Here is a 23294-nt window from a genome sequence, read left to right as displayed (position 1 = left end):
TACATTATATATTTACCGTTATTTATTAATCCCTCTGTGTGTTTATATATTTACCTTTTATCTGCTCCGTTGTCTTTGTAAAGTTAACATATCGCACCGTCATTTCAAACTCAACACTTGTTTCAAATTAAAAGCCCCTTATAACCTCGGCTGAGAGAATCCCTCCATTTTCTAAATAGACTTTTATTTTGAAACATTTGTCAGAACTTCCTGTGGAAGATACAGTAGCTTGATAGTTTACATATGGCGCTTCAAAAGTAGCTCCTGCCATCTGCTGACGCTTTTAGGTGACTACAACAACATGTCGGCTGGCACATGAACACACAGTGACTCAAATAATAGTAAAAGTGATAAAAATAGGACAAGAATAACCCGAGCTGCCTGCTCTCTCCGGTTTTACGCCAGGCTCAGCTCCTTTCAAAGACTCTTTGCGAAGCACTCCTCCGGGTTTTTTCGGACCTAATTGTATTGCGGAGTTTTGCACAGCAGCGACCGGATCTTTGCTCTCAAACCACAAAAAAATGTGATGGCACAGCAGTCTCCTTCAGTACATTATTCTATGCTTTTTTTTGATTTTCACATTGGCTAGTCATCCTGTTTAATTTGTCTTCTGATTACATCGGAACCGCTGAAACAAGTTGTAGGAAGCCTCTGCAAGTAACTGGTTGCTGGCAGACACTCTGTGCTGCAATAAAATGGTTAATGAGCAGTGCCGTGCACTGTAGAGCCGATGCGCTGCTGGTTCTGCCGGCCTGAATAGAATATAATGTCTATAGCCTTACTGTTGTGTACAGCCTTATAGACTGAGCTGAGTAGAGATGCGCTGGTCAGCCCGTAACCCGCAGGACCCGCAAATGGACCTGCGGGTCGGGCAGCAGTGATCGTCTGTTAAATCGGTCTGTAAATGATATTTTGACATTATTGGCTATTACTGTCATGGCATCCGAAGGTACTGATGCGTTGAGCAGGTGACAGTCCGCGGCCGTTTTCAAAACACACGTGTGTCACACACTCCAAAAGAAACTTGTTGAAACTTTAAACAATAATTTACTGTACAAAACGGGGGAAACAAACGTAGACAAAAACGGTTCCATAATTCATATTAAATTCAAAAGATAACGAAAAAACAGCTACAAGTTAGAGGGAATAGTGATAAAGTGGTAAAACTTGGCATTGATCCACAGCCTGAGACGGATGCGCTCAAGCCTGCCATGCGCACAAGCTCCGTTGGTAGGTGATACTATATTTTCACATTTTTAACAATGCAATTTAAAAGTTTAGATTTTTATTGATAACCTACATTTACCAACAACAAAAAGACTACATTTAGCACCAAAAAATATGTTAAAAAAAAAAATAATAATAAAAAAACGAATATCGAATACCAAATTTTCATAACGAATACCTACCCATAGAAACGAATATCCGAATATTTGGGTACAGCCCTAGAAAATATACTTAAGTATTTGATTACTCAAACAGCAAACTAACGCGTTAGGTTACTCGTTACTGCAAAAAGTAATCAAAGTACTCTAACACGTTACTTTGTAACGCGTTATACCCAACTCTGTTCATGACAACTGTACAGAGGTTGTTTTTTTTTATATAACTCACCTGTTTATATTCATTAAGGCCCCTTTACTCTTTGGTCTGGAACCAAAATCCCTAAAATGCCAAAATTGAGGCTTCAAAACGAGAGACCACAAACCAACAGGTGATGTCATGATAGCTACGTGTATTACTTTATACAGTCTATGGCAGTGGTTTCCAATTTGTCCAGCCCCGGGGTCCAGATTTCTCCTTAGTCATTAGTTCAAGGTCCACACAGTTTTAATATATTCAGCATCATATTTTCATTTGGCCATGTCGTCAAGTTAGTTTGCCATCTCTGTCATGTAGCTGTCCAGTAGTCACTCACTCTACAGCAGGAAACAGCACTTCCAAATTACAAACTTACAAAGTCTGTTTTTTACAAAGCTGACATGTTTGTGAGTCACTTGTGGTCCATTCAAAATGGACCCGCGACACACCAGTTGGGAACCACTGGACTATGGTCCTTGAACACTCCAGAGGTGGTTTGGCTGATTGGATCACAATCCATCCTCATTGCATTTGGGGTGCATTTACACCTGTACCTGATTGCAATCCAATCACCTACAACACATTTTCATGCAAGGTTTAAAGGGGGTCTCTGTCTGTCTTTCCTTAGCCTTCTCTCTGCTATCCTGTTGGGCAGCTAACAAGGGAGACAACATTATCAATAAAATCCTTGCTATTGGTCCGTGCTGATGCTTGCTTTAGGTTTTTGGCTCTCAGCTCCATTTAAATCACTCTCCTGCCACACCATGGAATGAACCTGACAAGCCATCCTGGCACTTCTTTTAATTAAAAAAGCCAAAGTGAGTGAAGACAGCACTTAAAGCACTTGCATAAGGATGACCCCATCATCCTTAACTTTAACATTAGAGAGAAAGCTACACAGCGCTTCTGGGATCAAATCAGAGCAACAGTAACACCGTCGACAACAACTATAAAATGACAGACAGTGCTATTATTATATCTTTACGCTTACATTCATAAGTAGAGAACAAGCAAACTGTTACTCCAGAGTCAGCTGCCACAGACAAAATGAAATATTTTATTCAGCTACGCACGGAGAGGCATTAGTCTTATCAAACGCTGCCATACACGAGATAAAGCGGTTTGAACTCTGAGTGAGTTTCAGCTGCAGACCTGTCACTATAATTAATATTACTCTCAGTGACTTTCAGGACACCCAAGGGCACAGCAACAGTTCACAGAGAAACTGACAGACAACCATAGACAGCCCCTGTTTGCTACTCTGCCCACTGTTCAATATAATAGGTCCCTGTAGGGATTTACTAGCATAATCATTCATAGATTTGACACAGTGTCTCTCCACGCTCTCCCTTTTGCTCCTTTCACCATCCCTGCATCACTCTGCTTGTGTACCTGCTTGTGTTTCTCTAAGAGCATGACTTCTCAAAGCCTCCACAGTGTTTAACTTCATTTGTCAGTGATCCTTGGGATTAATAAGGTTAGTATTTATAAGAGGTTTCTTCTTGATATGGTGTTACACAGCTTTAAAAATCAGTGGGTTTAAATTTCTAGATCTTTATTTCCACCTAAAGTGGCACCAACTTGTACAAAATCTTGACAATGGAAACAATGACCGCCTACTCGTTGCTAAAAATCACTACTGAAATCAATAAATGTAGCTCCTGTTCATGCATTCATGACACAGACAGCAGTCAGTGCTCAAATCAGTCTGTTTTCATCACATCATAAGATCCCATTAGTCCTGTCGCTCCTTTGCCTTTTTAGTTAACCCCCAATGGCTTAAAGTCTTACTTAAATATGTTTGTTTTGCGTGTGTGTGTGTGTGTGTGTGTGTGTGTGTGTGTGTGTGTGTGCGTGCTTTAAAGTGTTCCAAATTGAATGATGGCACTAGAGAGCCAAGGACATGATTACCATAGCAACAAGCAGAGATAATGCGTTGGTTAGGGCCGCTGAGTATTTGTTATGTGCTGGTTTGGAGCGCGACCAGCAGGCACAGAGAATTCCTTCCTTTATTCATTATCATCTCTCTCATTTTATCCTTTTTTTTCTCCTTCGTAGGCTATAATTTGTTGGACCAAAAAAAAAAAAAAAAAACGCTACGTGGAAATGAACAGCTGCCATCTTTCTATAACACAAACACACATGCACACGCAGGGACTTTCGGTGTCAGTGTTCTCACACGTTTTTACCTTGTAATAAAATTACAACTAAAACATTTAGGTCTTTCGCATATACGCACACACACACAAAGCGGCTTCACACCTCCTCCGTAGGATGGCACATCACAGACACTTTTTACAGTAGTTGCTAATCTGGCCTTTCACACCACTATGCTGTGCAAGCTCTCAGCAGGCTACGTACAGTAGCTGAGCTGACACCAGCCCTCCTCTGCCAAATTAGCAGTTTATGAGCTGGCTCGTGCAAAAGCTTGCCCAGTGTTCACAAAGCCTTCATGTGTTTTTATTGCAACACATGTTGAAATGTCATCCGGAAGGAACTTATTTTGTGCCAGATCTTTCTTTTCTCTCTTATAAGTACATTTAAACGACCAACTTTCACTGAAAAATACCAAACTTAAATCACTTCTTAATGCATAGACTGAAAACAAGAAGCTCTTTGTTATGTCCTGTGATGATGAATACCATGACTATATTTGGCTTTGCTACGTTTTCACTGATTTGTGTGTTTCAGAGTCACCAGTCTCTGGCCTTGACTGCTGCAACCCATTAAACGCCTCTCATTCCCACAGCTGCTGCCTCTCTTTTCTCTCTTTACTGAAAAAATAAACCGCTGTCACGAGGGATAATAATGTGTGTGATGCACAAATCCATGCACTCACACTCAGGTTAGCAAAATCATCAGATCAAAAGTGAGAAAAGAGGTAGAAAAGAAATATGCATTGATAATTGACTGTTTATGTTCTGAACAGCACGTCACTAAGCTTGCCCAGTCATGTCTTTATCACCTCAGAAACACTGCTAGAATAAGATCTGGTTTAACTTTTTGTCTAAATCAAAAAACCTTGCAACGACTTCAGACTGTTCAGAAAGCAGCCCCAAGGCTTTAAACCAAAACCAGGAAGCATGACCACACCACACTGGTTTTAGCCTCTTTGCACTGATTCTGTTTGTTTAGGACTGACTTTTAAATCTCATTGATTACTTTTAAGGCTCTTAATGGCCTGGCTCCAGATTACATTTCAGACCTGTTAGTCCCTCATGAACCTCTGAGTAGTTTGAGATCCTTAGGCAGAGGTCTTCTGCTTGTCCCAGAGTCCAAGCTGAGGACCAAAGGGGACAGAGCTTTTGCAATCAGGGCCCCAAGGCTCTGGAAAGACAACCCCGAGGATATAAGGCTGTCTGAGTCACTGGCTTCATTTAAGCCTCTCCTAAAAACATACTTCTATCGGAAAGTATATCCTGACTTTATCTGAGTTGTTTGCCTATGGATTTATGGAGAGCCTTTGGTGTTTACATGCTAGAGTTTTCATATGTATGTGTGTATTCACTGCCTTTTGTCAGAGCATGATGTGTCACCATGGCTGACATGAGACATGCTGTTTGCACGTTTTCCTCCCAGTCAGGTGGTAGCATGCCAAGTAAAACACTATGCAGACTACCATCCTGTTTCCTTTATACTCAGTAATCTGAGGGCAAGAGGCAAGCTGCTGTTAAAGGGCTACACACACACACACACACACACACACACACACACACACACAAACACACCAAAACTGGAATTCACTTCAGCTGAATGTTATTACTATTTCCTACAGTGTTACTCCCTCTAACAGGTTTTGCTATTGGCAATAAAAGGAGGAAAAGTCTGTTATGGATGTGATTTTCTTCTGAATACAGGATAACAGACCCCTGACTGAGCAGAAAAGGTGTTCATACAGCACATAACTTCACCAAAGGGGACTATTTTAAACATCACACACCTCTGTTGGGAGGCGTAAAGACAAAACAAGTTCCAGAAGTAAGACATCTTCATGTGGCACCAGGGCTGCATTGATCCGACACTGATATCGGGGCCGACTAATGGCTGGATCTGGTATCAGTGACAATGGGGCTGATCTGTTCAATTTAATTCTATATTTACAGTTTCAGCTGCTATTTTAGATAGATAGATATATTGGAATTGAAACTCCTATTTGAATTCAATATTTAAAAAGAATTTACATTTCTGTTTATTTTAAATTTGATTACACTATGGTGTATCGTTATATTTCCACTCACACCTACTACAGGTTGCTGCAAACACAGTTACACACTAGCAAAGAAGCTGCAAGGAAACATGGACTCAAACAGTGCACCATTAAAATGTTCTCTTTATGAAATAACGGTACAAAGAAATAGCCACATGACAATGGGACCCACCGTAGGTAAAACAGTAAACTCACAGGTGTTTTATTGAGCGTGCTGCCGCCTGATTGGACCTGATGTGTGTCAGAGCAAAAGGTCAGAGCTTCAAAAGGGCACCTGATGATGAAGCCTGTTGGAGATCAGGACACGTATGCAACTAAATAAAGCATTTTAATGCTTCACACATTTCTGTGGGGGGTTGTACTGACACACATACAATTGATTTATTAATAGATCTGATATTAAGTTAAGCACAGCCTCATGCCTCCTAATGCTTCCCTCTATCAATTATACCTACCTCCTGCTTCCCTCTCAGTGTGAGTGTGTGTGTATGTGTGTCCAACAAGGAGACTAAACCACAACTGCTCTTGCCTATTTCAAATGCTGCCAAGCTAGGAACTCGGTCTGTATCACAGCTTGTTATCACAACACACAGTGTTGCAGTGAAGGTGATGCAGGGAGCAAGTTGCACCCTGGTGGCTCAATCTATACAATGCAAACTGTATACAATAGTCCCACCACAGCACAAGGTTTGAATCCTTTCATGAGAGCCATCTAAATCCACTCCCCCTCTCTCCTGCTTGTCTCCTTTCACCTGTCTGACTGACTGGCCGATGCAAATGTTGTTTACCAAGCCGGAAAGTAAAGGAAATCGTTATCAATTGAATGAGCTCCCCGCACAGTGCATCAGAGCGACGGTAGGAGACTTGATGCGTTTAGGTAACAGACTCAGAAAATAGCCCAATGAACCTTTTGTCTCTGCTGCACTGACAGAAATGCAAAGAAGTGGGTACATAAATCCGACATAATCCAGTATCTGATCACTGTATTCAGATGTACAGCGATGCATCCACCACCCCCCCCCTTCCTCACATGCACAAATTGAGCCTGCTCCTACTCTACTCCTCTGCTGTGGTCAGAACGTATTAAAACTTAAATGATTTCTGCTCAGCCTAACTCGCATAGGGCAACAACATATTACACCAGTCAATAACTCAATAAGAAAAGTGGTGAAAATCTGTTGATGCGGTTAAAAAATCCTGTATATGCCTCAGTGCAACATCAAAGTTGACATTGAGAGCATCTAAAGGACAATCACCACAGACTCTGCCGCTGTTCACCTTTCTAAAGGTTGTACCGACTGAAAAACAAGCTCCATCGTTCTGTTAGAGAGGTGCTCAATAATTTTTCTTGCTCTCATTTTATCAGGTATAATCAACAATCCTCCGAGTCCTCCATTACGATTTGTGTCAGCCAGTTTGACACGTTTGACACTGGAATAAATAGTTAAATAGCTTGCCCCCTCATGTGAGCTGTGTATGTGTGTGTGTGTGTGTGTGTGTGTGTGTGTGTGTGTGTGTGTGTGTGTGTGAGGTGACTGCCATGTGCTGCAAGAAACACATGAAATAAAATGCACCTACACAGGTACACACTGAGAAGCAAACACATCCTCACTTGTCGTGCTTTCACCCACAACGCAGTGCCAGAGCAGATGGTGAGCACAACCCCGAGTTCACTTCCTGAAACAAAAAGAAACAGCTAGAGAGGTGGAGGAGGGGGTAGAGACTGTCTATCTCGTCCCATACTGTCCTTCCCAAAGAATTACTGTCAGCAGGAGACAATGCAGCACTGAGTGATTAGCACGCACGCACAGGTATTGTCTCTTGTCATCTCTCTGTGTCTCTTTTCATTTCCATCTCCCTCTTCCTCTCTCTATCTTCTCGCTCATTGTTCCTATAGAGCTGTGAGCAGAAACTCTAGCCCATCCTCATCTATTGTCATAAAGCAATTTTCACCATCCTCTGCCTACTGAACTTTTAATGACAAACTGACAGGAAGACCGCACAGGCACATGGCGTGGAATCCTAAAGAGGAATCTGTGGATAGAAGAATGTATATGTGTCTTTAGGTGAGGTTTTATTTAAACAGCTATAATGCTGCCTCGTGGTTTTATATCTCTGCAAACCAGTCGAGCTACACTTTACATCCATGTCTGTAAAACAGGGAGGCTTCACACACATCTTCAGCACAGAAGATCTATACAATCAGAACAGTCTCAAGGTGGGCACCCTCAATTAGTGTCACCAATTCAGTATCCGACCACACGTCTCCCCTTCTGTTCATGATGTTAAATAACGGCCTAGAAAGTGTTGTAGACCGTAAAGATGTCACAGTGAGGTTGACCTCTGACCTTTTGGATATATAAGGCCATCATTTTATCCTGTTAAACATCTGTGTGAAATTTAGTCCTAATCATAATGCATGAATTCTTGGGTTATGGCCAAAAACATGTTGTGAAGTCACAGTGACCTTGACCTTCAACCAACAAATTCTAATAAGTTCATTCTTGAGTCAAAGTGGACGTTTGTGCCAAATTTGAGGGAATTATCTCAAGGCCTTTTTGAGATATGGCGTTCACAAGAATGAGCCAGGTGCAAGGTCATAATGACCTTGACCTTTGCCTACCAAATACCAATCGGTTTATCGCTGAGTCCAAGTGGACGTTTGTGCCAAATTTGAGGGGAATCCCTCAAGGCTTTCTTGAAATATCCCATTCACAAGAATGAGACAGGTCAAGGTCAAAATTACCTTGACCTTTGACCACCAGATTCCAATCAGTTCATCGCTGAGTCCAAGTGGATGTTTGTGCCAAATTTGAAGAAATTCCCTCAAAGTGTTTTTGTGACATTGCATTCATGTGAATGAGACGGACACAAGGTCACAGTGATCATGTTTTTTGGTGGTGTTGTTGTCAGTGTTATTACAGTTATCTGTTCATTTATCTGACGATTGTTGCAGGGCAAACAACAAATTTTGGAAAGGACTTATATTTATCTATCTTAACCTTTGACCATAAAAATCTAAACAGTTTATCGTTGACTCAGAGTGGACGTTTGTGCTAAATTTTTTGAGATTCTCTCAAAATGTTCATACATACAGACAGATGGACTACCCAAAAACACAATGCCACAATCTACAGTGTATTACACTAAAGAGTAGCATCACTATCAGTTACTACAGTGTGCAGCTTCTGTTAGGATTAACACATGCTTTAAATATGTCCTCTACGTCTGTGCACATATTTACTGTACATATATTATCTAAACAGCAATGCACTGAATCCATATTGTCAACGTTCCTTATCGCAGCCTGACATGTGGATATATTTGTGCTCATGAACATGTGACTAACCCAACAAAAACCTGGCTTGCACAACAACACCCTCGTAGCATAAGTGACTGCCAGGCACAGATAAGCAGTATATGATGGCATTCATAGAGCAGTAAACAGCCGGACATTAACACCTGTTTAACATATGTGAGACTTCCATACGATCATGTAACAGTATTGTTGACACATCTCTACCATCCATCAAATCATCTGTAGAATGACAATCAAGACATGTGACCAACTTTAGAGGATCTCGTCTTTAGGAGAACTGAGAAAATACAAATGTTTATTTATATTTTATTAAATTAAATCTACTCTGGTATTTGTATTTCTGGGGTGTAGGAGTACCAACAAGAGAAGTCTTTGGCTTGATGCAGCTTGTAGTTGTCACAGTCCTGCTCTGCGTTCAGAGGCCTTCGTACTTTTTGTTTAGCACTATTTGGCCTTATTATCTTTTTATTTTGTTATATTAGTAATCTGTGTTGGTTTACACATGTTCTATTGTCATGATTTCTTTACTACATTTGGGGTTTTGAGGTCTTTCTTTGTTGCATTTATTCAGTTCGCCATGTTTTATTTTGTCACACTGATCTTGTGTGTCTTCTTGTTTTACATCCTGCCTTTGTGTGTTTCCCCACCTTAGTATTTGTCTGCCTGCCCTGATGTGTTTCATCAGCCCTGCTGTCTCCGTTCCCTCGTTATCATCTTCCTCCCTGTTGCAGTCTGTGCGCTCCCCTTTGTCTCGGCCAGTTCATCTTTTCTGCTCCAGAAGCATTCAGCCTTAAGTCTTTGTGTTTTCCCAGTGTTTATCAGACTATTCTTCAGTTTCTTGACTCAGACCTTTGCTGAGTATCTTTGGATACTTTTGCCAAACCCTGCTTGTAAATAAAGACTTTTCCCTCTAACCACTGTGTTCAGAGTTTTGTTATTGAGTCCTTAGTCCCAGTGTCTCTGATAGAAGTGGCGAACGTTCCTACAGCCCTACATTAGCAAACATATCCTTTGGCAACATCATTACACTAAGCTCAACCGGGGAATCCATTTTCTGTTGGCTGTCAACGATAAAGCCTCTCAACGGCCAATATTTCAGAAGATCCTGTGTAACAAGCATATAGCTGAGCCAAGAATTCCTCTTTCGTGCACTGGTCATTGTTTATGGCTCGATTTGTAAGACAACATTTTTGGCTAATCTATATAAACACATGCCTGCATATGAATAAAGATAAACTAGAAAAGAAATATAGACAGAAGCTAATAAAAACCTCAACTATTGTGAACGGCCGTTGGGCTCTGAATTTGCATTTCTGCCAATGCGTTTGACTCTTTTGCTCTCCACACTGACTGTTCGCCTGCATGAAACCAAAGCCTGCTAAAATGTGATTGGTCAATACTGTTCAGACTAAAAGCAGAAAACAGAACTCCTCCGAAACCAATATTTTGTACCGTTGCCTACAGATTCTGCATGCATATGCAGATATCTGTTTTTAGAGATTACACTCAGCTGTGACATGACACGAGCCAAATCTTTTTCAGGCTTCTGGCATGTTACTTCTAGACCCAAGAGCCTCTTCAGATGCAAAGACAATCTGTTGGTACCAAGCTCAGGGGAAAATGTAGTGGCAAAACCACTCACCATCTCAGTCTTCACCAAATACTGCTTGCTTTTCCAGGACATTTTTCTTCCTCTCCTTAGCTATTATGTATAACTTTAACAAAATAGCGTGTGACTGGGATGTGTTTGAAGTGGCTGTAGTAGTAGTGTGAGAACCGTTGCCTTCATGTCTGTTTTTAAAGCAGACACATCGATACAACGAACAATCACACCCCACCAGGAGGTGTCAGGAGATTTCTCAGTTACAGAAACACGGCTGTCAGTCATCTCAGGCACGAGGCATTCATCTTTACAAACCTTAGTAAGGTTCACTTCATGAAGCCTGATCAATTCTTCCCAGCAGTGCTGACACATCAATATGGTTAAACAGTATTAAACAGAGGATCATCAAGGTGTAAAGATGATAATCCAGTGCCTGCTACACATTTATTTTAAACATTTCAGGCATGGTTTTATGCTATAAGCATCTCTCTGCGGTCCATTATGAGAAAAACAACACTGTGAAGTTGAAAGACAGACCTCAAAGACGACCTTTTTGGATTCCTCTAGCTCTAGAGAACTGAATCCATTTGTTGCTGGCAGGAAAATGTGCTTTCAGCTCAGAGTTACCTGCCAGGTGTAGCTCTGTAAATTTCACTTTTGGTCCAGGCATGTTTACTCACTGCCCGACCATTCTGGGCTATTGTTTCTAACGCAGAGTGGCATGGCAGTGAGCCATGGCGTGTACGCTGCTCACCTGTCTCCCAGCTCTCATTACTGGTCAAACCACATCACAGCCCACTTACATTACATATTGTCTAGACTACCCCAGAGTCTGGACATTATGTAATGCAAGACCAGTCTCAAAACTGAGACCAAGATGTCCTGAACAGTGTTATGACAGTCCTAGCCAGGTCGTCAAGATTAAAATTGCAATACATGATAAAACGAATATAAAACATTTAAAAGAAAAACAACCATACAGCTCTGGCACATGTTTGAATCATTGTAGAAGACATATGACATGCTTCCTTCTCTTGATATACAGCGTCTTTCACTGTGTCCTGTTCAGTAGCGAGGAACACTTACATTTCCATTTATAGCACGATACATTAACACGTGCAGCAGTAGAATAAGTTGAGAAGCTGTATGCACTGTGAGAAGCCAATACTGTAACAAACACAATTAATGAAACGGAGAAATCCAGATCAATAAGACTTAATTATGCCTCTGAGATGTTCATATCTACCACAGCTTTTGTTAAAGAGAGAGTCGCTCACACTAAGCATTATCTCAGATTTGTTTCTGGTCTTTTAACCACATTAAAAATCAAAATGGGTGAACATCATCCCCTCAAATAAGAGAAAAAGTCTTATCACTGTGGATGAAAAATTTATGTCCCTGCAATACATATGCAGAGTGTGACACGCACCCTCATTTTATCAGGGGGTCTGCAGAACTTTCATTTGGCATCAACTGCTACAAATGTAAGTCCTCAAACAACCCTAAAATTTTCCCACAGATGTGAAACTATTGTCAGGTTCAGGTCTGATGTCTCTAAATCCCCTGTATTGATGCTCAGCGCTATTTTCAGCCTGCACACAGCAAGTATGTTTTCATAAACACTCTGACACACACGCACACACCGATCTGATTCCCCGGAGATCTGCGGAGCTTGAAAAGAAAGTAATGGCACCATATTTTACGTAAGATTCACAGCCTGAGGCCATGAGAGTCAAAGACACAAGTCAGCTGGGCAACAACGCTGCTGAGGTCAAATCCGACTCAGACACTCTGCCCACACTGCAGAGCTGTCTCACCAAACCACAGAGAGAGGCAGAGGGAAGAGCGAGAGCTAGAAAAAAAAAAAGTGTTTCAGTGTGTGGGAGCGAAACACAAGCACAAGAGTCCTCTTCCATTCATGGCATTGGAAAGCATTAGAATTTGAGATTTTGTGAGCATAACAGAAAATGAAGGAGGGAGGTTTAAGATTTGTGTGAGAAAGTGTTAATGAAGTGTGGGGAGAAAGAAGGAAGGAAAGAGGGGCCATAGTGATAGACAGAACAGAAAGAAACTGTTAGTAAACTCTCTGCAGGTAGCAGACAGCATTTATTCATAAATCCTGTCAGGTTTGCTCGTGACATCCGAAGTGAATGAGCTGCTTCTGTATGACTTGCTGATGAGTCTGGAGACTGAGGATCAAATTTGAAATGTGTAGCGCAAGCTCACTGAAAACATACTGCAGGCTTGGCAGAAGGTGCTTCAGATGGTGCTGGCAAGAGTGGCTTTATGAAATGCCACAATGAGGCACAAAAGGCACATGAGAGAGCACTGTAAGGCTGGAAAGGGGAGTTCTGTGGCTTTTAGTGAGGCAGTGGGTTATCAAGCCATTTTCTCATTCACATAACAAGACTCTTTGAAGCACTACATAAATTTCTCTGGGTTCCACATGAGGAGGGGTCGGTTATGTAGTTAAAACCCGTGTTATGATACTACTACAGATGTTTCTGTGGTACTGATATGTTATGAAACAGTTCGACCAAAAGTTGCTGAATAGTGCTGCAACATGAGTGTCTTTCAAGGTAGGGTGTACTTCTTTGAAAGACTTTGCATAGCATTTTTTCTTATTATCTTTTCAACTTAACTCTGAAAGATGTAACACAAAAGGAATTAAGTCACACTCAAAATCACAAGTGTGTGGACAACTCAATTCTTATGAAATATTGAGCAGCATAATGAAAGAATAATGAAGATGTAGCAGCTGAGATGGAGCAGACGAGAAAAGAAATATAGACAGAAACATGAGCAGCATGGCAGCCCACACAAACATGTGGAAGAAAAAACTTTAAACCCTGCACATTATACACACTCCTGACTCTGACACACACCTGTACTTCATGCCCGTGTGTTTCCCCGTGGACTCCTTGAGTGAAATGTGGCGTGGCGTGAAGGAGCCGAAGCTGCGAGCGATGATGGCCACGGTGCGGAACTTGGCCCGGGCTTGGTTGACCACGTTGGGGCTGGTGGCGCTCTGCTTGCTGTGGTCCCCATTCCCCCTCTTCAGGTTGTGGTCCGTGCAGGCGATGGACACCTGCATGGCTGAGCTTCAGTGGCGGGAGCAGAGCCCGAGACGCAGAGGAAGGTACAGATGGGACAGAAGGAGAGGAGACAGAGACCAGCAGGGAAGCCTGAAGTCTCAAAGAGCGTTCTTTTTTTCTTGATTCTCGTCCTCTTTTATTCAAAGTCTGTGTTCAGCTTCTCCTGTCTCTTTCTTTCGCAGTTCTTTTCTTGGAGATTAAGTCTTCAGGTGCTCACTTCCAAACGCTGTGTCTCCATTTGCATCACTTTGTTCTGTGAGGCAAAATAATGCTGCAGAAGCTTTTGCTCTGTTTTCTACTCTCACATCAAGTCTTCCATTTAAAGTCTTTCCTTGTAGACGACAGGCAGCAGAACAGGTCAATCATCAAAAGCATGAAAAGAACAAAAGACTCCTCAGTTCTTTGAGGGATCCCCAAATTATTCCCCCGCCGCGGTCTCTCCTGCTCCCGTGTCCTTCCTCTGATGCCGAGCTCTGGGAATTTTCTTACAGGGTTTCAGCTGCAGAATGACAAACAGAGGAGCTGGGGAGAGTGCAGAGGGATGGCAGAGAAATGAAAGAGAGAGACGGAGATGCGACCCAGGCGCTCCGCTCTCCCCGGTCTGACTGTGGGAAGAGAGGGAGAGACAGCGAGAGAGTGTGTGTGTGAGAGAGAGAGAGAGAGAGAGAGAGAGGGGAGAGGAGAGGAGAGTGAAGGAGGAGGGGACAGGGTCAGAGAAGGGATAAGGAGACAGGGCAGGAGAGGAAGAAGGAAACAAGGGGGGGGAGTCACTCTCAGGTCCTGATAGGGTGCACCATCACACTTCTGCCATCAGCACTTTTCCCCCGTCTTGTCAGTTCTCCTCCTCCTCTCCTTGCTCTTCATCTCCTCCCTCTTCTTCGCTCTCCTCAGCGCTCCCTTGCTCCCGCCTGCCGATGTTGATGCGTGTCACTAATGTGCTTGTGCCCCAGTTTCCCCCTCTTTCACTCCTCTCCCCTTCTGCGTCTCCCTTCACTCTCTGATATTTGCTCTCTATCCAATTTTTGGAAGCTCCACTCTTTTTCCCTCTTCCTGTTGTTTTTGTTTTTCTCAGCAGGGCAGCTACTTCTCCGACAGCGCACCTTCAGGGAACTGAGAGGCATGTAGTGCAACACGCTCTCTCTCTCTCACTCCCACTCTCTGTCTCTCTTTAGCTCCCACTCTACCTGTCTCACTCACCCTCTCATTCTCTTTTCTCACCTGTCACCCACCTTTGAAGCTTTCCTCCTTTCTTCCTTCCCAATAATTTCCACCCTTTATTCCCTCTGCACTTTGCACACCATTCTCTCTGTGGGATTCCCTTCTTTTTTCTTTCCCTCTTTTTCACTTTTTTTCTGGACCAGCACACAAGTAACATATCTGTTGCCTCTGTTGTCCCCCAGCTGATAAAATCCTGCTGCTAGCTCTTTGCTTTAAAATTCACTTTATGTTGAAAGACAACATCTACACTGTAACTGGTGTATTGGATTAAGAGCAGTCATATTTTGTGCACACATACATACATACATTATGCAAAAGCTACAGTGTGAGCAAGTCAGAAACATATTTGCTGACATTAAGTAATCATTTTTCCCCAAATCCCCTCACACACTGTACATACAACCCCCACAGGCAGCTACAAATCAAAGCGATCGAGAGGAGGATGGATGGACGAGATGGGGGAGGTGTGGAGAGATTGGAATCAAGAGAAAGAAAACAAGTAAAACAGCAGGCTGAGGCGTAACAATGCCGAGAAGAGAGAGAACTAATGCATCTGTGTTTGTGTTTGATTACAGCACATCCAAGTGTCTGCCTGCATATGAATGACTGAGCGTGCGTGTGTGTGTGTGTGTGTGTGTGTGTGTGTGTGTGTACAAGGTGTTTATGTTGTGTCCTTTACAGTGATTCTATAAGGGGTGTCAAATGGAGGTAAATGGAGCATTTTGCTGCAGGGTCTCTCTTTGAGCGTGTGTGTGTGTGTGTGTGTGTGTGTGTGTGTGTGTGTGTGTGTGTGTGTGTGTGGGTAAGTACATGTAGTGCCTATGTATTCAAGGTTTTGACCATATCATTATCTGGACAAATATGCAGAAAGAATGTAAATACTGTATTTATAATGTGTGTATTTTAGTGTGGTTTGTTTGTGTGATGATGCTTTCACTGTAACAACATACACATCAAATTTTAACACACATCAAAAACAGCTGTACCAACAAGAATCCACAAGCGAGAGAATGGGGCTATGAATGTCACGGAAATGTAATGCTAACACCCGTGTTATCAGTCGGGTTCTGTTTTTTTTTTTTTTTTTTAAACTCAGCATCTAAACTGGAGGTGGGAGGCGCAGAGCCAAGGACAAGGAATTAACTGTGGAGCATATTGAAAAAAATATATATGATCTCTCTAGGCACTTCACACAGCCCACACACAATGTGAGCCACACGCACTGCACGTTAGGTTAGTTTTCTGGACACACAGAGGAACATCTGTGCCCAACAGTTCTGGGTATTGTTTGAAAGTGGCGATACGATACCTTCGGTCCAATAGCAATACTTTTCATGATACTTTACTTCAACATTTTTAAGCCACACCATCAGCAGCTGGTTGGCCCTCTGCTTCAGTCGAGTCTTAGATGATGCCCGTAGGATGAATTCTCATAGCATTTATGGTTTAAATAAAGATGAATTTAAATACTGTATCATCACTTCATCATTTTATCCTATTAGACATTTGTGTGAAATTTTGTCATAATTAGAATATGAATTGTTGAGTTATGGTTGAAAACATGTTTTGAAAGGTCACAGTGACCTCTACATTTAACCATCAAAATTTAATCAGTTAATCATTGAATCAAAGTGGATGTTTGTGCCAAACTTGAGGAAATTCCCTCAAGGCCTTTTTGAGATTCTTCAGTCATGACAATATGACGGAACCATGGTCACAGAGACCTTGACCTTTGACCACCAAAAACTAACAATTTCATCACTGAGTCAAAGTGGACAATTGCGCCAAATGTGAAGATATTCCCTCAATGCATTCTTGAAATATTGCATTCACAAAAATGAGACAGACAAGCTCACAGTGACCTTCACCTTTGACCACCAAAATGTAATTACTTCATTTGTGCCAAATTTCACTAGAATAAGAAGGATGCAAGGTCACACCAAGACTTAGGGCCCATCCCAATACCCCCCCCTTAGCCCTACCCCTTGGCCCTACCCCTACATTTGCATGTTCCTGCGAGGGGTAGGAATGTCCCAATTCCTTTTTGCGTGTAGGGGTAGGGGGCATAACGAGGGGTAGTGGGTATGAAACTAGCCCTTCGGAGCGAGGGATTTCAGATGCTGACTTGCCAGCGAGGGGTAGACGTCACCATGGCTACCACTGAGCAAGAGACGGGGAAAAAAGTTCATACATTGCTAACGTTACCGTCATCAGGTTGCTTGTTAGCTAGCTAGCTAGCTCGCACTATCTAGCGTCTGTCATCTGTCCTGTTTTGCAAAATTGTCGGACTTTTCACATTACGATAACACGCCAGCTAGTATAACTAAGCTGCCTCGTAATGGTAGCTGGTTAGCTAGCTAGCTAGCAGAAGTCCCCTGTCGTCTGTCGTTCATCAAACAAAGCATGATGAATGTGGCAAACGTGATCGGTAGGATGAATGAGATGCTGGTTGGAAATGTAGATAGCTCGCAGCTTTCTGTTTAAAATAGTTACGTACGCGTGAATGTAACCGATGCGGTGACGTAGTGAGTGGTGTCCCAATTCCTAGGGAAATATTTCAACCCCTACCCCTCGTTGCTTCATTTTGGTGGGCAAGGGCTAGGGGTAGGGCCAAGGGCTAAGGGGCAGTGGACAAGGGGGGGTACTGGGATTGTGCATTAATCAGTTCATTCTTGAGACCAAGTGAAGGTTTGTGCCAAATTTACAGCAATTACCTCACGGTGTTCTAGAGCTATCGCGATCACAAGAATGGGACAGACCGAAGAACAACTCAAAAACATAATGTCTCCGGCCACGGCTGACACAGAGGCATACAAACCGAACCTATTTAATGAAAAAGTCCTTATAAGGACACTGAGTAGAGTAGATGAGTAGACAGTTGTGAGTAGCTAACACTAACTTCATGAGCCTATGTACTTGACTGAAATGTGGCGAACCTATGACTTTCCTTTTGTTTCTCTACATAATGCACAGCACCAACAGCTCATCAATATCCATTTTCCTAAGCTGCCAACACATTGGAGCTGACAGCACGTGCTTGGTGCCACTTGTTACAGAACGTTATCATTCATCAGTGTGGATGCTCACGCCCAGCCCAGCACAACAACTGTCTCAAATTTATTGTAAGTGCTTTAGACATGTAATGCCTGAGCTTGACTCATCCATGCAGATACTACTGTAGCTGCAATGGGTGTCATCAATAGCGAGAAAATAATTGTTGGAGGCCAAAGTTACAGGTTTATGCAGTCTATAGAATTGACATGATAAATCTATTCATGCTACTAACCCCATTTATGGAGCTCCTCCTGCTCAACTGACCTTGTCTTTGAAATCGCTCAATAAGAGTCCTTTGGGGTAAAGTGGATTATGGAAACCACGGCCAAAACTGCCTGTTGAGGTTATTTATTATATCTGACTGTGACTAAACTGAATACAGTCTATTGTTTAAACTGCTGTATTTCATTGATTTGATTTCAACAGCGCAGAAGCCCATTGTTCATTCCCACAATCAGCCTTCTCACCAGCTCTCCAGCACTCCATCTTTACGCACAATACATTTGTAAACACTGAAGTAACACTTGCCTCTGAATAACAAGAATGTATATGTTTATAGTGCATGTGTTGTATATTTTCTTCTCTGTGCAAACAGTGGAGAAAGTCGCACAGCATGTTTTCTTTAAATCCGATTTCAGTCCTTTAAAAATAAAATTCAATCTTCCCCACCTCATTGATAAGACAGACACAGCCTCTGATCAATTTCACACCTAATAGAAAAACCGTTCCTCAGCAGCTCATTCCAGTTCGATTGCATCCCTCACCTCAGGGGAGCAGCAGATTCCCGACCATATGGAATTGGAGCTGGTTTAAATCCTCTTCCCTCTAATGAGGAGCAGAAAAGTGCTGAGTGGAAAAGGGGCTGTGGTTGCAAAGTGTGTTATTGTCCTGGAGTGAGTGCAACCCATCAGTCTCCATCCATCACTGTCAAAATACCAAAGTTGCTGGAGGAAATTTGTGTGCAGCTGTAACCCGATAGTTAATGAAGCAAAGTGAGGGTCACTGAACTGAGTGGGAGAAACACCAGAAATAAACAAGACATGCTGACGTCCTTTCATGGCTACAGTTTACGTCTCTTTATTCAACCACGCTAACGATATGGCTCAAGATATGGCAGTGTTGGTTGGTCGGTCAGTCCACCACTTTGGTACAGACTGAAATACAACTGCTGGAACAACTGTCACAAAGAAGATTAATCCTACTGACTTTGGTTATCTATAGCGCCACCATGATATTGACATTTGTGGTTTTAAGTGAAATATCTCAACAACTACTGGATTGACTTGCATGTGTCAAGTGGGCACTTTTTACCTGCCATACATACCACTCTCTCAGTTGTTCCAGTAAATTTCCATTGACCCTGCCTCTCCACCACACCCACCTGCCAGCCTATCACCTGTCCACACATTACCCACTCCTGCCAGTCCACCACACCCTTCTCATCAAGCTAATGCCCCTCACCTGTGGATCATTACCTCCAACCAGTATTAAGACTCTCGCTTCACAGACTCTCTTGCCAGATTGTTCTTTGTCATTCAATGCAAGACATTCCAGGGTGTGTTCCCAGACTGCTTTCTCATTGCCAACCTTGCCTGCCTCCTACTCTCCTGCTTCGCCTGCTCCCTGGTAAACCACTCAGCCATCTGTCCCTAACCAAGATCTCTGCTTTCACGTTCCTGGTTTCTGTTCGCCTATTCCCTGTGGCTGAGTGGAGGCACTGCCAGTCAGCTCTATATTGTGAGTTTACCTGTTCTGCTGCCTGTGTATTCCTGTGCTGTGGATTACCCTATCGCATGTCTGCACATTCTGCCCTGTGCTCATAATCACCACTGGTCCCTCAACTCCTCACCGGTTCCGACCAATCTACAGTCAGCTCCTAACGGTACCGCTGCACGTTACTGAACTGTTTGCCGTTTGTGTGCATCCAGGGGACACTAGAGACTCTCCCACTCTGTGCTTTAGCTCCTGGATTAAAACTGTGTCCTGGGAACCCTCAGACCTAGGAGTTAATGTTGCAAGTGGTTTCATTAAAGACTATTCCAAACTGTCCTTCTGTTTGTGGTCTGCTGTTGGGTTCTTACCATACCCCTGACAGCATTAATTTTAAATTAATTTAATTTGGTTTATGACTACAAAACAAATGACATCAGCCTCATCTCAACTTTGCGTCTGGTGCCTAGTAGCAAATGTTGATGTTGGATCTAAGAATTTTGCTCAATGCACCGTTGTGCCTGATCGCAGAGCTGCCTGCCAAGCTGTAAACTCGGTCTTGTTTCCTGTGAGTCAAGTTTCAGTCAAACCATTTGTTCAGATGTCAGGAGTTTGGCAGCATTCCACAGCTTTTCTCCTACAGTATATTCTAATACTTACAGTTATCCTATAGCACACTAATAGTTCTCCTGTCCTGTGTTTGAACAGCAAGTCACATAAGCACACAATTATAACTGATGCACATATGACAGATGCAGTATGTAAGAGCTTAGGATCAATATCCTAACACAACATGTGAAAAATGTGTATGGAACCATACTGCCGCGAGTACTATCAAGTTATCTGAAACACCACACATGTATGCTCTGTTGCCCAATAAATGAAGCAACAATTTAGCAGCAATCAATACAAGCATCCATGTCTCACTGGAAGTTTTGCAGCTATTCTGCAGCACAGCGAAGAGAAGAAAAGGCGAGGGCAGAGAGCTGCTGGTAAACTGTATTTGTTGGGAAGAATCTTAATGTCAGTGACAGCAGCTCTGCGGTCTTTTAATCACTGGTGAGTGTTGTGTACTGTCAGTCTTCTAGCTTGCTTGTATTCTGCAGCAGCTACTGCATCTTCTCAAATGTTGTGAGGTGTCAATCAGCATGTACAGTACGGGCCGTTTTCCTGAGGCTCTACAGCAAGTGAAAAAGACTTTTCTGACTGCAGTAGTTTTATCACCTAAAGTAAAATGTCAAGCAATTTAACATTTATTATAAATATTACACATAAACCCTCAAACTTGGTGTTTTGTTTAATTTATCTTGACTGGGCCAATGACCATTAAATCTGGCTGCTGTGTTTCTGTCTCCTGATGTTGGGGATTTCCTTCTATATTTGTGAAATTATAGTTTAGCTGCAATTAAGTAGTAGTATTTTATAGTTACACATAAAAACAGATTAAATCCTTTAAGTCCGATCAGCTTCACATTTGGCGGGTGTACTGCTCAGGACTTAAGAAGTGCAGTGTCAAGTTTGAGCTTTTGAGATCTTTAGGACATATTTATTAGTTGTGTGTTACTACCGTGGAAGTACACATTGTGTAGTGTGTTGAGAGGGGGTCCCTATTAACCGTAACACCACCAAGCATCATGCTGGGTACAGCTCACTCTCTGCCGCTAACTACAATACATTCAAGAACAGATGAAGAAAGAGAGACTGGAGATATTATAGCCGGCTCAAGCATTTTAAGCATCAGCAAAGTCATTCATTCATTCATTTTCCGTAACCATTTATCCTGTTAGGGGTCGCAGGGGCGCTGGAGCCTATCCCAGCTGACATTGGGCGAGAGGCAGGGTACACCCTGGACAGTGTCGCCATACTACCACAGGGCTGACACATAGAGACAGACAACCATACACGCTCACATTCACACCTACGGACAATTTAGAGTCACCAATTAACCTGCATGTCTTTGGACTGTGGGAGGAAGCTGGAGTACCCACAGGAAACCACGCTGACATGGGGAGAACATGCAAACTCCGCACAACCCACCCAGGGTTTGAGCCAGGAACCCCCCTTGCTGTGAGGCGACAATGCTAACCACTGCACCACCCTGTTGCCGCATCAGTGATGTATCCTTAGGAATATACCCTTTAGTCCCCTAGCTTTGACTTCATTGAGGCCATAAAATGTTTATAAGACTTTTTGCACCCAAATGACGGGTGTACTCTCGCTCAGGACCCAAAGAGGCACAGTGTCGAGTGTGAAGTAGTTTGGATGAGCTGCTCTCAAGAAAGCTGCAGGCAGCAATACTAGAGGCCAAGCAGTTGGCCTGTTCTGAACAGGCAGGTTTAAAACGGACTCTGCAGTAGTCTATTAAATGGGTGAAAATAAGTTCTGCACTCCTCCCAATAATAGAGGAGGTTATAACAGATCATTACTTAGCATTTAAAGGTGACTGCTGTTTTGGTCACTGAAGTCTCTGCTGCAACACCAAGGGACTGATGTAAAGATTAATGATGTCTGTGTATGTGTGTGTGTGTGTGTGTGCACCTCAGAGGTAAGGAGACAACATACAATTCATAATAAACCACAACTACATAACCTGGGATTTGTGGCTCTGCTCTTCCAGCCGAGTTAAACTCAAACTGATGCAGCAGTCAGCCTGATGAGACTCTCTGCAGCTGTGGCCCCCAGTGTGTTGCAACAGCACGTGCACAGTATATCTGTGTGAAATTTTTAGAATCGACCAACTGACCGACCATCACAGTGACTTACACTAGCTGCTGGTTGTGTCTAAAAATAAATTCTTGTTGGTTAACGATGCGACCCCCTTTCTAGGATCTATTATTCAGGTTGCATATTTTAAGCCCCTTTCACCATTTTTCTGATTATCATCTAACGTTTTCTGTTTTTGTTTTGCCAGCAGCTGCCCTGCAAGCAGCAAGTGATGACACACTCATAACTCTGAGCATGAGGCAGCGACTGTGTCCTAGTTTTGCACCTGTGTGTGTATGTGTGTGCGCTCTACTTCATGCTGGGTCATAAGCTTTGTCAGCAAAAGCCTACACACTCCATACTGAAAGCCCCACGCTATGTGTGAGTGTATATACACAATATGTGTGTATATGTGTTTGTACCAGTCAAAAGTTTGGACACACTTTCTCACATAATAGTTTGCTTTTAATTTGACTATTTTCTACATCTGATATCAATACTAAAGACATCAAAACTCTGAAATAACATTATGTTGTAGAAAAAAGCGTAATATACATTTAGGAGTTTAGATTAAGTAGCCACCATTTGCCTTGATGACTAGCCTGAGTGTCAGACTGAAGCTCCCAGAACCTTCAGTCTGACATGGCTTCCATTGAAAGCGATTTACAAGGGGGAGGGAATTTGATTTTTTCCCTAACCAATCAGTAGAGATCAACGACTCACCCAGAATCTGACGTCATTAGTATCCATGCCTCGGGGGTGCCGAAAACAAGCGAGCATTGCCCGTTTAAAATGTCTCCGTCG

The 23294-nt window shown here is 42.7% G+C and overlaps 1 protein-coding gene across 3 annotated transcripts in view; it reads right to left on the bottom strand.

The window, feature by feature from the left end:
- Positions 1-23294, bottom strand: part of kcnab1a (potassium voltage-gated channel subfamily A regulatory beta subunit 1a) — a 160986-nt gene that overhangs the window by 94497 nt on the left and 43195 nt on the right. Inside the window, exon 1 of one of the 3 annotated variants that reach the window (XM_050033367.1) lies at positions 13596-14391. The exons of the other annotated variants lie outside the window; for them this stretch is intronic. Within the exon in view, the coding sequence (XP_049889324.1) occupies positions 13596-13804 (209 nt within the window). The 5' untranslated portion in view covers positions 13805-14391. Of the gene's footprint in view, positions 1-13595; positions 14392-23294 lie in introns of those variants that run through there. 3 annotated transcript variants of the gene reach the window in all.

This window comes from Epinephelus moara, chromosome 2 (assembly GCF_006386435.1).
Source record: "Epinephelus moara isolate mb chromosome 2, YSFRI_EMoa_1.0, whole genome shotgun sequence".
NCBI classification, from domain to species: domain Eukaryota; kingdom Metazoa; phylum Chordata; class Actinopteri; order Perciformes; family Serranidae; genus Epinephelus; species Epinephelus moara.
Note: the sequence above shows the minus strand (reverse complement) of the source record. Positions and strands in the feature narration are given on the sequence as shown.